This window comes from Carassius carassius, chromosome 46 (genome assembly GCF_963082965.1).
Source record: "Carassius carassius chromosome 46, fCarCar2.1, whole genome shotgun sequence".
NCBI classification, from domain to species: Eukaryota; Metazoa; Chordata; class Actinopteri; order Cypriniformes; family Cyprinidae; genus Carassius; species Carassius carassius.
Window position 1 is genome coordinate 18,081,399 of NC_081800.1, and position 14,165 is coordinate 18,095,563.

The window sequence follows — 14,165 nt, forward strand, 5'->3', positions numbered from 1 at the left end:
AACTGGAACAAGAGTAGCTGAAATCAATGAGCCTCTTCCAATGTAAATCCATAATTTCTACATAAATGAGCAACAGGAGAAAAAAAAATACGAGAGAAACATCCACAAAACCTCATTTCCCATCGATGAAGCTTATCTTACAGGCAAATACAAAATAAATAAAAGACATTTAAATACATAATGATGCTATATATAGTGTTACATTTCCAATCCTGTTTCAAAAGAAGAGAACTGTATTTCTATGATATATGAGCCGATGTCCAACAAACAGTGATGACAGGTATTTGGGATGTCGACAAACAAATAAAAAGAGATACAGATCTAGATCCGGCTACACGGAGCAGAATGGTGGAAAACAGCAGGAAATCGTATCAGTTGGGATCCTGTGCTTAGCGGAGTGCCAACACAGTCGTGCGGACATTTATTTTAGGATTCCCATTGCATTGCAGGATGGCCATGAAAGGAGAGGCAGGGCCCGTATAGAGTGGAGCAAAGGCTGGCAACCACAGGATAATATTCCAGCACTGTGTCATGTAACATTTTAACGACTTATCAATTCCAAAAACAAGCTAATCTGAGCCTCACCTTTCTGCTAGGGTGTGCACAGCCTCCTGTCTGTCATTACTAAACTGCCAAGTGTCACTGACGCCTTTAAATGCACAGAAATATTGCCACATTAATCGGAATTTGGTCATATTCTAATGGTGTACGTGACATGAAAATGCAGTTACCGAATTGCTACAACTTTAGATTACTCCAAACTTACAGGTTTATATAAATATGAAAAACATATTTTTTATTATTATTATTTATGCATTTGGCAGACACTTAATGCAATATTATCAGTTCATGAGTTCCTTGGGAATTGAACCCATCACCTTGATGTTGCTTGTACCATGCACTACGGTTTAAGATACAGGAATGCTTATGCCTATATTAATCAGAACTTTGGGTTATTAAAATCATCTCCAATAGTAGATTTCCACACTAACAAAATTTTTGGCCAAAATTTGTAACAAGTGGATAAAAAAAAAAAAAAAAAGTTAAATTATAAGAAAGGCTTATCCAGATTATCAAGAAAATGGTGTGCATGTACAATGGTGTCAATGAATTCTTAAGCAACACAAGTACCAAAAATGGACAGCTTCAAAGGGACTTTTCAGTCGACTTTTCTTACAGTTTGAGAAATTGTTCTTGAATAACAAGAGGCAGCCCGCTGAGCTGAATAAGTCTCTTTCAGATGCAATAGCTGCCCTGTTGTCTTCAGCAGGATTCCTGGATGTTTATAATGAAAAAAGTAATCAGATGATTAAAAATGAAGTGGGAGATTATGACTAGAGAGGACTTGATAAAGAAAAGACTGAGTGGCTCTCGTTGCAGGAGGATTTTTGAAGTCTTTGACAAATGCACCCGTCTTTGACTGCTCTTTTCCACCATATGCGCGTGAGCCGCTGCTGTCTGTGTTCTGATCTGCTTAATGCTGATTTTGCTGTGCTGAACATGACAACTCCGGGGACATGGATCAGATTAATAATGTGAAAGGGGATTATGAGTGGCCCAAGAGTATTAGCAGATGTCCTTTGGAAAAAATAAAAGGAGGCATCTTTTGAAAGTATTTACCATTAACCATGAAAAAAAGAAGGCCATTGTCTGTCTGATTGAGTTTTGAGAAATAGCCCTCATCTATCTAAACCTGTTAAGCCAGTACGGTGCCAAGATAAAAGCCTTGTCCGTAAGGTTTTGTTTGCCTTGTTTCCTTGTGTGTACCCTGGCACACTTCAATAATTTCCTCTAACAGTTATCTTTCTCTCCTGTCAGGAAGTGATATGGAAAGAGTGAAGTTGAGCTTTAAACTGGTGTTGTGACACCTTTGGCAATATGCGGTTGTCCTTACAGAAACTTGGATGTTAAGCAGTGAGGGATGAACCATGAAAGTCGAATTACAAAAATTACCGACTGACAGTATCATTTATCATCAAAAAGGAGAGAACGAAAGAAAAAAAAACATAAACCAGGGCATTATCACTTTTATTTTTTGTTTTACTTCTAAATAAATGTAAATCTGATTTGTGCAGTTCTATGCAAGTTAAAATCATAACCAATCGATAAAAAAACAAAAAAAAACAAAACAAAAAAAAACAGTGTTTTGCAACTGGCTAATGGTGGGCAAAGTAAGTTAGTTACTGGTGATTTTATTTGCATTAAGCACATAGTGTGCATTCATTTAGAACCATGCTTGTGGCTGTCGTTCTCACCTGATAGTTACATTCAGGGTCCATGCAGTGATAATGCTCCCTGTACTGGTAAGCACAGTGCACATGGCCACAGTGCTGGCTCCCAGAGAACCTACAATCAGACAGAAATATCATATTTGTGTCATTGTTAAGTGTTTTGGCTGAGCATTTTGCATGCAAACATTATTGTCATATTGAGCACAAAGATAAACATGATTTCAGAAACAGCAAGTGAGATAAAGTGATCAATTTCAAAAAGAAAAAAAATCAGCATTTACTGAAATGGAGTAGCATTTTGATATTTCTATTCCATATACGAAACCTTTAACAGTGCGGGGGCTGATCTTGAAAGGGCAATTTAGCCTTTTATCTCCGCTTGATAGATGCCCTAACACTGACAGAGTCATCTTCACGGAGCTCAGAGTCATTACCAGGATCTATAAACACATAGAGAAAACAAGCCTACGCTTCCTAGACCATACAATTGCAATTCACTCTCCAACCACAGCAATCTCCACCAAATTAGTTCCAAGACCTTCAAAGGCAGTAGGTAGACTCTTATTAAACTGTAACCCCTGACATAATTCACTCATTTGCTCGTGCTTTAATCCCTGCCAAATCAGCGTTCGGCTGTCCAGGTTAACAGCCTATGCTTTAATCAGGGAAAGGTTAGGCCTAATAGAAGGGTTTGAGTGTGTCTCCGCACGGCTTCCTCCTCTTCACTCTCGCCGACTGACTAGCGAGGTCTTCCACAGATTGGCTGTGCTTTAAAGAGGCACATTTCCTGAGTGTTTACAGGCTGATTATAACCCTGACAATGATGACTGTTAAAAACCTCCAATTACAGCTCAAAACACACAAATAAACATTCGCACCGCCGCTGCCAAGAGCACCATCTGCTGAGGTAGAGAAAAAGCTAAGTAATTTTTTTTCCCCCTACTGCCTAGATTATCCCTAGACTGCTTTTACAAATCACTTTGCTGAGTTCATTAAGCTAATTGAATGGCGAATCCACTACCTGCTAAACGTGGGTGGTGTTCTGAAGAAGTGGGGAGGTGTCAAGCGCTTAAGGTGGTTTCGCTTGCTTTTTAAAAGATCAGTTCACTCGAAAATGATTGCTTGCTCACCTACATGTCCTTTGCAAACCCCTTTGATATTTTTCCTTTCATGGAAAATAATTTTTTTGAAGCATGCATTGGTGTTTTTTCAATGCAGTTACAGCCAATGAGTACTGAAGAGTTCAAGCTCCATAAATGTATAACAGTCAACAGCTCGCTGAAAGGAAAAATAATGAATGACACTAAAATTTTTGTCTCTTTTTCACGCAACACAAATGTTTGGATTCAAAACTCAAAAAAAAATTAAAATAAATTGTAGTCATATGGACTTTTCCATGTATTTATTTATTTATAAACTTAACAGCCCCAGCCCACATTTATACTAATGCATGAATAAAATGACCAGTGCAGTCTTTAAAATGTGGTGGCATGTATTTTGGGGCCAGTATTTTAATTTGTGGGTGAACTATTCCTTTCTAAAAGGGATTAAAGCACAGGCAGCACATGTTAAACTCACCCACCATTAGCAGCCCCTCTGCGTCGCACTCAAACATTCCCGGTCCTGTGTACACAGAAGCCCCCTGGGATACCAGCCCACCCCGGCTGTATCACTTTGCCTCTGGACAATTCCCACTTGCCGCGTCAGGGGGCTAATGGGCCACGCTGCTATTCAGCGGCAGATTAAATATTAATATCTCCACGATACAGAGATAACCGCACATCTCCCGTTACAACAGAGACACGTCGATCAAAGTTTGGCGCAATGGTGGGTACATAAAAGCATTTAGGAGGGAAAACAGTGACTAAACACTACCAGGGAAACTCTTTAAACATCAAACCGTGGCAGCGCGAGGAGATAAAGAACTTTTTCCCATTTTGTGGGGGGAAGGTGGGTGTTTGACAAGTTTACAAAGCTGCTTTTTAGCACGACTGTTCTCTCATTAGCGTGGATGATTCCACTCCCCCCCCATCCTTCAACAACCCCCCAATACACCAGCCTGCATTTGCCCTTTTTATGAGTCCTCATTTTTCTTTTTCCCCCTCCTCTCTTTCCTTTCTTTTTTTCCCAACACGGAAATTGAAACTGTATCTGGGCTTATCTCCTGCCTCCCCGCGCATCAACTGCCGAGATGTTTAGACAAATTTTATGCATTATGCAGTGCAAATATCAAAACAGTTCTTGGCAGTGCCAGCAGAAGCCTCATTAAAAATTCCTTAATTAAATCTTCTTGCAAAATGTAATCAGTCCAAGGAGGGTTTTTGTGTGTGCACAAGGATGTGTGTGTGTCTGTTAGTGCCAGGGCTTTGATTTGTGGCCTTCATGTTACGGCTTGGGAGAGTAATCATTAACGCCAAAGCCACTTTGCTTTTTGAAACGCGCCTTTTTCTCTCTTTAAGGCCAGAATAAATAAACAACTGATAATCACCTTCTTACTGGTGCGACAAAAGGAAACAGAAGCCGATATTGGAGTGTGCTGCATCTATCTCCGTGCTTTGTCTGCATTCGCGAGTGTCTGTCATTTAGTTGATTCAGTATCTTCATTTGAAGTGCAGATATTAGAAAATAAAGTCTCCACTATCCGTGCAGTCATGCCCTATGACACAGGCACACGCTGGGCAGTCTAATGTGTCTGATGTTTTCACAAACATTTCATGCTGTTTGCTCAAGATTTTACGGAGTTCGGCTTCAGCGCTGGCAGAGAAACTGACACTGGGGAAAAAATTACTCCCTTTCCAGCCTTTAATTCAATTAATTTTCCTTAGTCCATAAACCTGGCATGCTTAAGCGTAATTTATCGTCTGCACAGAAAGTGTATTTTTGCAAATCTATGTCCTACTTCATTAAAGTGTAAAATATGTCCTCGAATAAAGAATGTTGTCGTGTAGTTTTGTAAGGGTGAGGATTTGCATACCTGGCAATATATTTCTGGTACACGTTGACTTCCTCTGTGACAGGTTTCTCGGGAGGAAGACCATTCCTATCATTGCATAGAAAAAAAAGAGAAAAAGGATTAATAGTATGCATTCCATCAGTAATAAAAACAAACTGGCGCAGTATTTACTTATGAGCCATTTCAAAGTTTGGGCTATCAATATACATTTTCTTCAATGGAGTAGCAATTTGGTTTGGGAATGAATCAGGGAGATATATATGCGTGCTTTGATGCATGGCCTCAACAATGAAAGCACAGAGAGAACTTTTTTTTTTTTGAATGCATAAATTATTTATGTGTGTTTTTGGAGAGAGCACAAATGCAAATATGAGGGTTTGTGCAGAGTGTCAGAAAGCCAGAAAATGGCTGCGTTCATTTTATTTTGTTTGATTGGCCCTTGTATGAGGGATAACTATGGCTTTTAGGACAATTCTCATTGATTTACCAGTTAATTGAATTGGGTTTGGTGGCAGCATTTGACTTAGCATCCCACCTTCATTGAATAAGCACTTAAAGAGAGGAATTCATAATGTAACATATTATACTCTGCGTGAAGCGTTTTGTATACAAGGTAGTAGCAGTTCAGCAGCACTAACTCAGGACTAACAACGTGAACATTTCCAGCAGGGGATGACCTGGGGTTAATCTGCCTCTGTAAGGGTGGTTTTGATAACAAATCACTGTACGTGTGTGTGCTTGCAGAAGGCCACATTTCTGAATGGCCCAGGGACTGCTGGAGAACAGCCTTTCGGTTCTTGCTAACCTGAACCATTGACAAGGTCAAAAAACTCTGAAAGAGTACCAACAAAGGCCCTACAAAATTGTAATCTGACTTTAGGCCAACGGAGGTCTTCTGACATGACATACCCCCCCCCCCCAATCCCAATCCACCAGCACTGTATTTTCCTGTCAATATATTGTTTGAACAGTTCATTACAATTTTTAGACATTGCCTTACTTGACTGAGGAGACGGTTCCAGTAGTGATAGAGTCAGTTTTGGAGAAGTTGGACTTCATGTAGTCAGTGTTAAGGCCAAGGTGGCCAGCCTGGTCTACAGGCAATCCGGGAGTTCCTACGACCCCAGCGGGAGCAGCCGTACTTATGATTGGGGTTCCTGGGGTTCCTGCCGTAGCTGGGAGAACGCTCGGCATCACTGGAGGATCAACCTTCCCGGGGATGAGCTTCTGGATATTTCGAATATCATACTTTGACGGCCTGCCAACCTTGCCGGTCTTAAAAGCGATGGCGCCTCCCATGTCAGGGTTGCCCTCTCCGGGCTTAAAGAGGTGCAGGAACTTGACATTCTCCAAGTCGTACTTGGAGGGCCGCTTGTAGGAATTGCCATTCTGCTGTTTGAGACTCTCACCCGTCTTTAGCTTCTGGATGAAGTAATCGTACTTGGATGTTCGGGACGCCAGGTTCTGGATGTGTGACAGGTTGGTTGGGGGTGGGTTGAGCGAGCTTTGTTTGTGGTCCATTCCGGGTGGAAATATCTGACTCTCTGACCCTGTAAGGACCGGCTGGATGTGGGCAGTGCTCTTCTCCATTTTGGAGTTGAGCTCTTCGGGCTTGGTGTGCATAGGCCAGGGCAGGGTCTCCCCGGCCTTCAGCTTGCGGATGTACTCCTCATACTTGGAGAAGCGAGCTCGATGGGTGGCCTCCTCACTGCTCAGGGAAGAGGGATCTGAGGTAGCTGCTTTCAGTTTTTCAAAGCTGATCTTCTTGGCCAGCTCATCCCTAGCCTGCTGGTCATCATAGCCGAACATGTGTAAGAACTCATTCATTGTGTTAGCGGCGTAATCGTGTAGTGCGGAGGCCTCTCCTATACGAAATACAAAAAAAGAGCACTTAGTTATCTAACAAAAATAAAATACAATAAAATAAATAAAATAACAAGGCCCAATAAGACAGTCAGAAACAGGTAAAGGTATAGTTTAATTGCAGTATAGTGAAATTACTTCCGAAACATTAACTTTCATATAGGTCTGGAGGAAGGTCGGACAGACAGGCAAAAGGAGACAATTTGGGTCGAAATCTTCCCGTTTCTTATCCAGCCCTTATAAAATCCAAATTACTGCTCTTTCAGAGGCTGTGCTCTTGTGCATGCGAGTGAGAATGGGACACAAACCCCTCTGGCACCAGTGCACTTAGTTCTTGGCTCTGATATAGTGTTTACCACAGCAGATAAATGCTAAAAATCTGTCTCAGTTTGTCTGTCAGGAAAGCGACCCTGGTAAAAGAGCATGGCTCCAAATGACAACTTCACAGAGGTGTCATATAAACTCCCTCTCCACCCTGCCAGGACCCCTGCCCTTCTCCAGACCTTTTTTCCATTTATTTGATTGCCATTTTCATTGCAGGGCAAATGAGACAGTTAGAGGTAACATTAGCCATGGCAATGGTAATTAATACTAAAATATTTTAGCTTTGGTCTCATATTTCTATGTTATTGCTAAATCGGTCTCTTGCCTGTGCTTTACACATCTCCGTCTCAGCCTGTAAAATAATCCCCAAATTTCCATTGCTACGTTGGGGCTAGTCCTAGCCATGCTACATCAGTATGAAAGCTGATCTGGGAGATCGAAAGGACATGAAAAATTGAAGAGAAATGTATCAGGTATTTGAGAGGAAACTCCCTATGCTTTGCCATGCTTAATTTTAGCACCTTCTACTTTGTTTGAGCACATAATTTTATCTCATGCTCAAAGATTAGGGCTTCATGGCACTCCAGGTCTCCACATCTACTTGATTTCTCAATTCAGTGTTGCCATGTAGTATTACTGACATGCAAACCAAATAGGGTACAAAAAAAGGAACTGATGAGGACTCTAGGTTTGAAAGGTAAATCATAGCTGTCAACAATGAACATTGAAAATAAGGGAGATTTCCCGGAATCCATCCCCAAAATTGTATTTTTTTTTACACGATTTTTATCCACAAACTTAAAAAAAAGCACTAATCATTAACAGTCTAAAGAGTTTATAACTACGCAATATATATTAAAGAATAACAGACCAATTGATATGTTAAAAGTGATTTATTTATGAACAAGGTAATATTAATAATACTTAAATATTAATAATAATTTTGTGCTGCGAAACGTTGTTTTATCTGACAACGACAAATTTTGCAGTAGGCATAATTTGGAACTACATGGCTGCTTGTCAGGTAGTGGAAGGTGGACTCCCATTTACTCAAATATCGGCATAATGTCCTCGGTTTTGGTTGGCGATTAATTCGGTGATTTTGGCATTCGGCATCCTGATCCATCATTGCACATCACACTCATCTACTCTACTCTCGAAGATCACTTCCCGCTACTTTTTCCATCTTCCTCCCGCCCGCTGGCGCCGCTGCAACTGTCTTCTTCTTCGATGGTAGCCTAAGCTACTGTATACTGCCACCTGCTTTACTGGAGGTCTAGAAACCCAAGTGCAAACCACTTCACAGACACAGATAGTTGAGTGTAAAAATATGGGATATTTTACTGGAAAATACTAAAACGTGAAGACAGCGGGAAAAGAGCTAAAATACGTGAGAAACCCGGAAAAAACGGGAGGGTTGACAGCTATGAGGTAAATATGTACTGCTTTTAAAATTTTAAAGTTTTATTGGTCAAATACACATACATTCGCAGTACGACATGTGCTTGGTGTGGCTCTTTGCACAGAATGCAATAAAATTAATTAGATTAGGAATAAATGTATTTATAATGTAAATAAGTGCATTTTTGTAATATACATATAATATGAACAGAAAATGGACTGAAAGATTAGATTTGTGCCTCTAATGCTATAAAAAGTCAAAAAGTTTATTGTGACTACATTTTGACAAAGTATGCTCATTTATTTTTAATAAGTCTCTATTTAATCACGGCTGAATCAGCCACAAATAAAACACTAACTATAAAAAATAATGAGCTATTATTACTTACTGACGGATATTTAGCGTTACTGTATGCATCTCCAGAACTTCAGTTTGGCAGAGAAAGTCTTTAGTCATAACTTTGGCATCCAGTGACTGTATTTTTGTATAGGTCATGACTGCTTAAAGGGGTTTTGTCAGGTCATGTGATTTTACACAGCTTTAAAGTAAGGACCGGCTCTTTAATCTCTGTCCCTGAAGATTTTCAAGGGCAGCGATCACATACACTCCTGCTTTGGGTAGTTGGACATATTCCATCTGTACCTTTTTTCAAACAGTTGGGAAACTCCCTTCGTTTTCTGAAAAAAAAATTCCCCTTTCTGAGTGTTATCAGTTTATCTTTAGCATTATTAGTAGCATCAAAAGTCTAGTAGGATATCATATGTTATGATGATCCACTCTTGCTGTTCCAAACCAACATGATTTTCTTTTTCTGTGGAATGCAAACAAAGCTATTTAGAAGATTTATTTTCTGTTCCATGGACAAAGAAAATAAATGATGAAATAAACATGAAGGTGACTACATAGATGCCAATTTGGGGGTGAACAGTTTTCCATTTGAGTGAACCATCTCTTTAAGATTATTCTGTTGGTATTAGAAGAAATGCCGGATGTATTACATACAGTAGTAGCAGGTGGTAACAGAAGACAGGGCGAGAAGTCTAGCATGCCAGTGGGAAGCTCTGTATCCGTTTAATAGACTATCAGTGTCAGGAGAACGATTGGACTTAAACTGCACACATTATGCCAGGACCTAAGAACAGATAACCTTTTAAAACAGCATGTAAATGAGTTTTCTCCTCTCATCCTCATCTCACACGCTCCAAATGATGTCATGTGCATGTGGTCGGAAAGCCATGGCTTTGGGGGAAAGGTAGGATTTGCCTGGCTGAACTCCCAGCACTCTCTCTCTTCCTCATGTCACTGGAAAGTACAAAAAGAAGTGCTCCTAATCTCACCACTTCATAATGGCAAATTCCAGCCTGTGACAAAGCCCTTGTCTACGTTTGAAGCAATTAAGGTACATTTTCCCTCCGTGGTGTGATAACAAATGGGCATTATATCTCCTTTCTGCTGACCAAACATGGCCATCATAGGCAGGCTGATCCTGTCTTCATGCACTCCAGAGGGGGTGATGATAAGGACATACATGTAAGGATCTATATATAGTGACTTATCAAGGGTCCACTGACAAACTGTCAAAGCTGTTCTCTCAAACAGACATTTCTGAGACTGCTTTTTAAATAAACTAGTTCAGTTTTAAACTTGACTCAAAAACACCCCTCCACATTTCTCTTGAAATCATGTCAAATTTGCTGTGATATCGAGAACCACTCAAAGCTTCCACTAAATAGCTAAACTTAAGGTAGCTTAATCCAGCTAGCTGATTAGCTGATACGGCTAAATTCACAACTCTTTTTGGATTTTGAGTTTTAACAAACATCTTTGGGTGGTCCATTTCACTTCAGCTGTGGCTCAGTGGTCGAGCATTGCGTTAGCAGAGCAAAAGGTTGTGGGTTCGATTCCCAAGGAACACACATACTGGTAAAAAATTTTATATAAAAAATGGGTCACACTTTATTTTAGGGTCCAATTCTCACTATTAACTAATCATTAACTATGACTTCTGCCTCAATTAACTCCTTATTTGCTGCTTATTAATAGTTTATAAGGTAGTTGTTAAGTTTAGGGTATTGGGTAGGATTATGGATGTCATGCATTATATGTACTTTATAAGCACTAATAAAAAGCCAATATGTTAATAATAGACATGCTAATAAGCAACTAGCTATTAGTGTGAATTGGACCCTGTACTAAAGTGTTACCAAAAAATTTATAACCTGAATGGATAAAAGTGTCTGCTAAATGCATAAATGTCTTGTTCATAAAGGCTAAATATGAAGAGAATCTCGAGGCATGTTAGTAGGTCTAGTTGCAATATATTCTACCAGAACTAAAATTAAATTATATTCAAATAGAATTTCTTCTAAACTATATTTCTAAATAATAAATATTTTTTTTATATATATATATATGTAAAATATTTGATATTTTAACATGATCTATTGCCTAGCCTGGTTTCATTCGACTGCTATGGGAAAGGTATTCTGTGATTTTATGCTGATAGGGATTCTGCTCAGTCCCCTGATGTGAGGAGTTAAATGTTTTGAAGGTCGCAGTTTCTCTCATTGATCTTGCGATGTCTGTTAATTACATTGTCACTGATGTTGTGAGAGATAATTAAGCCACTATGTTTATATGCATAATTATGTGCGCTCTGCATTAGCCTTTGAAAGACAGCAGCACGAGGGAAGAAAAAATATTTTAATTGTGAGCCGCTCAGAAACATGGCAGTATAGATGCCCTAGTTACAATCAACAGAGAGAGAGAGGAGGGAAAAACAACTCAAGACAAGAGTGGTGACTAATGTCTGCTCGCTGCAGTCTTCAAACGCTTTTTCTTCATTTTGAGATGCAGAAGCAGCCAGGGCCCAATGAAAGAAAAAGGTGTACAACACAAACACATATTTACAGATAGCTTTCTTTATGACCATGAAATAAACACAAAATGACTGATTAAAACCACAAAGCACTCATGTTTGCCGGAAAATGCTTGATTTTCTGAGAAGCTCTTGGCCCCGCTTCTGTGATAGAGGCCACAAACATATAGGTGTTTCTACCGTAAGAATGAGAAAAAAAAACTTAAAGCAGAAGAAAAACTGAAAGAAGAAAGCATGTAACAAAAAAGCACCAGCTTCATCTGATTTCGGTAGCTATCTTTGAAAAGAAACGTCTTTTAAACTAAGTGATATCTCTCATCTCCTGATGTTATCTAGCATAGTTTCTGTCTTGCTGGACCTTTGTCGAGAGATTGTGTCAGTTTCTGCAGATTTTTCTAGCTTGTTTTCATTTTGTGAAGTATGGCAATGCGTGCCTCATGTTGTCTAGATGTTTGTATTACAAATACAGAAGTAAATGCAGTCTTTGTTTCTTTCCATACTGATTAAAGTGCCACCTTTAAGGCTTTTGCATTACTCAAGACTTTTTCTGAATCTCCAGGATTTAATCTCCTGAACTGATAGAGACCTGGAGTCTTGGCAGAGTGGGTCTACTATGTAATCGGGTCTGTGGTAGCTACGTTTTGTGAGCTTATAGAAAATCAAAGAGTCAGAGTGTAATCCTGGGTGTAATATGAAGCTTAGCCGGCCTGCCAACACTCTTGGCCCCTCGGCTGCTACACACATACACTCCAGTCTCTATAAGCCTTCTTTACAATTAATTTCTTCTATTACTTTCTGTTTTTCCCAATGCAGATTGTTTCTATGTGTTTCCGGATGGCAACAGTTACTCTTTCATGGTATAACTATAGATTTCTCTTTCCAAGAACTGCACTTGTGTCGCTGTCAAAGTGTCACTGTAAGTCTGCTTGCAAAGCACACAGGTAAAATAAGACCTGTGAAAACTGAGCTGGGAAGTCTTTGAAGAGAGATTTTATCTTGCTTATGCACACTTTGTTTTGAGACAGAGAACAGAGAAAAATACTGTCATCTTAATAGTATTCGCAGGCACTTGCACTGTATGTCAAGTGTAGATCTGCATGTTTTTTAGACTCTGAAATGCACAAAATCAACATACTGACAGCATCTAAAATGTAAATGCTTTTTTCATATCAACAAGATTCATAGAATAATAAATTCATGGTTTTATTGTGTATTTGTGTATCTATCTAATTGAGCTGCTGTCAAAATGCTGATATTGTACACAAACAAAACTGTGTGTGCAAATGTAACTTATAAATACCTATGAATACTAATGACATCATACTAAAAGAAAGAGGTGATACCTGTTGAGGTGAAGGGGGCTTGGCGAGGGGGGGCTTCAGTGGTGGGCTGGTAGCTGTCGTCCTTGTGCGGGCTGTCCTCCGAGTCTCTGTCCTCATGATAACTGCCCTCATGGGAGCTGGGCATGGTCTCGACTTCTTCTGTGTTGTCTTCGCCATCGCTGCAGCCTTTAGGCTGCACCATGTACACCCCTTCAGGGGGACCATCATCTCCATTGTTAGGTTTGAGTCCCCTGGTCTCGACCCCTCCTAAGGACTGCGGATCATCAGCGTACTCGCCATTCACCCATTTCTCAATGGCTTCGCGCCGTTTCTGGTCCTCTTCAAGGCTCGTGCCCAGGGTCAGTACCTCTGAGAAGACACTTTCAGGTCTGTCACCCTCATCATTTTGCAAGCTGCCCCGCTCGCTGTTGTCCACTAGATCTGAGTCTCCCTCGGCATTTTGGGAACTGCCGTCGTACACCACCTGCTTGCTAAGCTTGGCACAGATCGCATTCAGTTTTAGGCCACCTTTCCTTTTGGCGGCCATTGTGGATTTTCCTGAGGTCTTTTCAGTGCATAAACTTCTCTCAGCTGTTGACAGAAAAAAAGAAGAAGAAAGAACATTTTAGTGGTTGAAAACAAGATTTATGAAAGATGTTAACAGTTAAAGACTTGATAATGGTTGCACCACCCTTCCATGCTTCAAGCTTACCACAATGCATCTCTCTAAAAACCACAAACCTGTTTAACTAAGTGCATTTTAACTAAGTTTTTGTTTGCTGTTACTCCTAGATACACACTGACACTCCTTTTTCACAACAATAGAGAATTAAAAAGAAAAAGTCACATGCATGTCTGTAAATTGCAGATGTAATTCACACCTACTTTATGGGAGAAGGTGAGATAGGGAACGAGAGAAATATCTCTTTCTACACACCGAGAAGAAAAACTAGATCGCAATCAGACCCCAAACAGTGTGTCAAGTCACCATTACAGTGTGATTTAATTTTGAACATGACAGCAGGATAGAAACAGCCTGACACTGAAGACTCTCTTCACCTAAAGAGGCCCAGCGTCCTGCCAATATCAGCCTTAACTCTGACAGCGCAGGGGCGAGAGCGCTGAAGACTACTGTATAAGAAACCAGAGAAAGTACATCTGGAAGCAGAAAGAAAGAGAAAGAACGCATAAA

At 40.1% G+C, this 14,165-nt stretch overlaps 1 protein-coding gene across 6 annotated transcripts in view; it reads right to left on the reverse strand.

Moving 5' to 3' along the window:
• casz1 (castor zinc finger 1) overlaps positions 1–14,165 on the reverse strand; it is a 198,757-nt gene that overhangs the window by 19,800 nt on the left and 164,792 nt on the right. For all 6 annotated transcript variants that reach the window (XM_059541317.1, XM_059541318.1, XM_059541314.1 and 3 more), the window contains 4 exons: positions 12,995–13,564; positions 6,185–7,049; positions 5,206–5,271; positions 2,256–2,346 (listed from right to left, as the gene is read on the reverse strand). In XM_059541317.1, the coding sequence (XP_059397300.1) occupies positions 2,256–2,346; positions 5,206–5,271; positions 6,185–7,049; positions 12,995–13,564 (1,592 nt within the window). The remainder of the gene's footprint in view (positions 1–2,255; positions 2,347–5,205; positions 5,272–6,184; positions 7,050–12,994; positions 13,565–14,165) is intronic.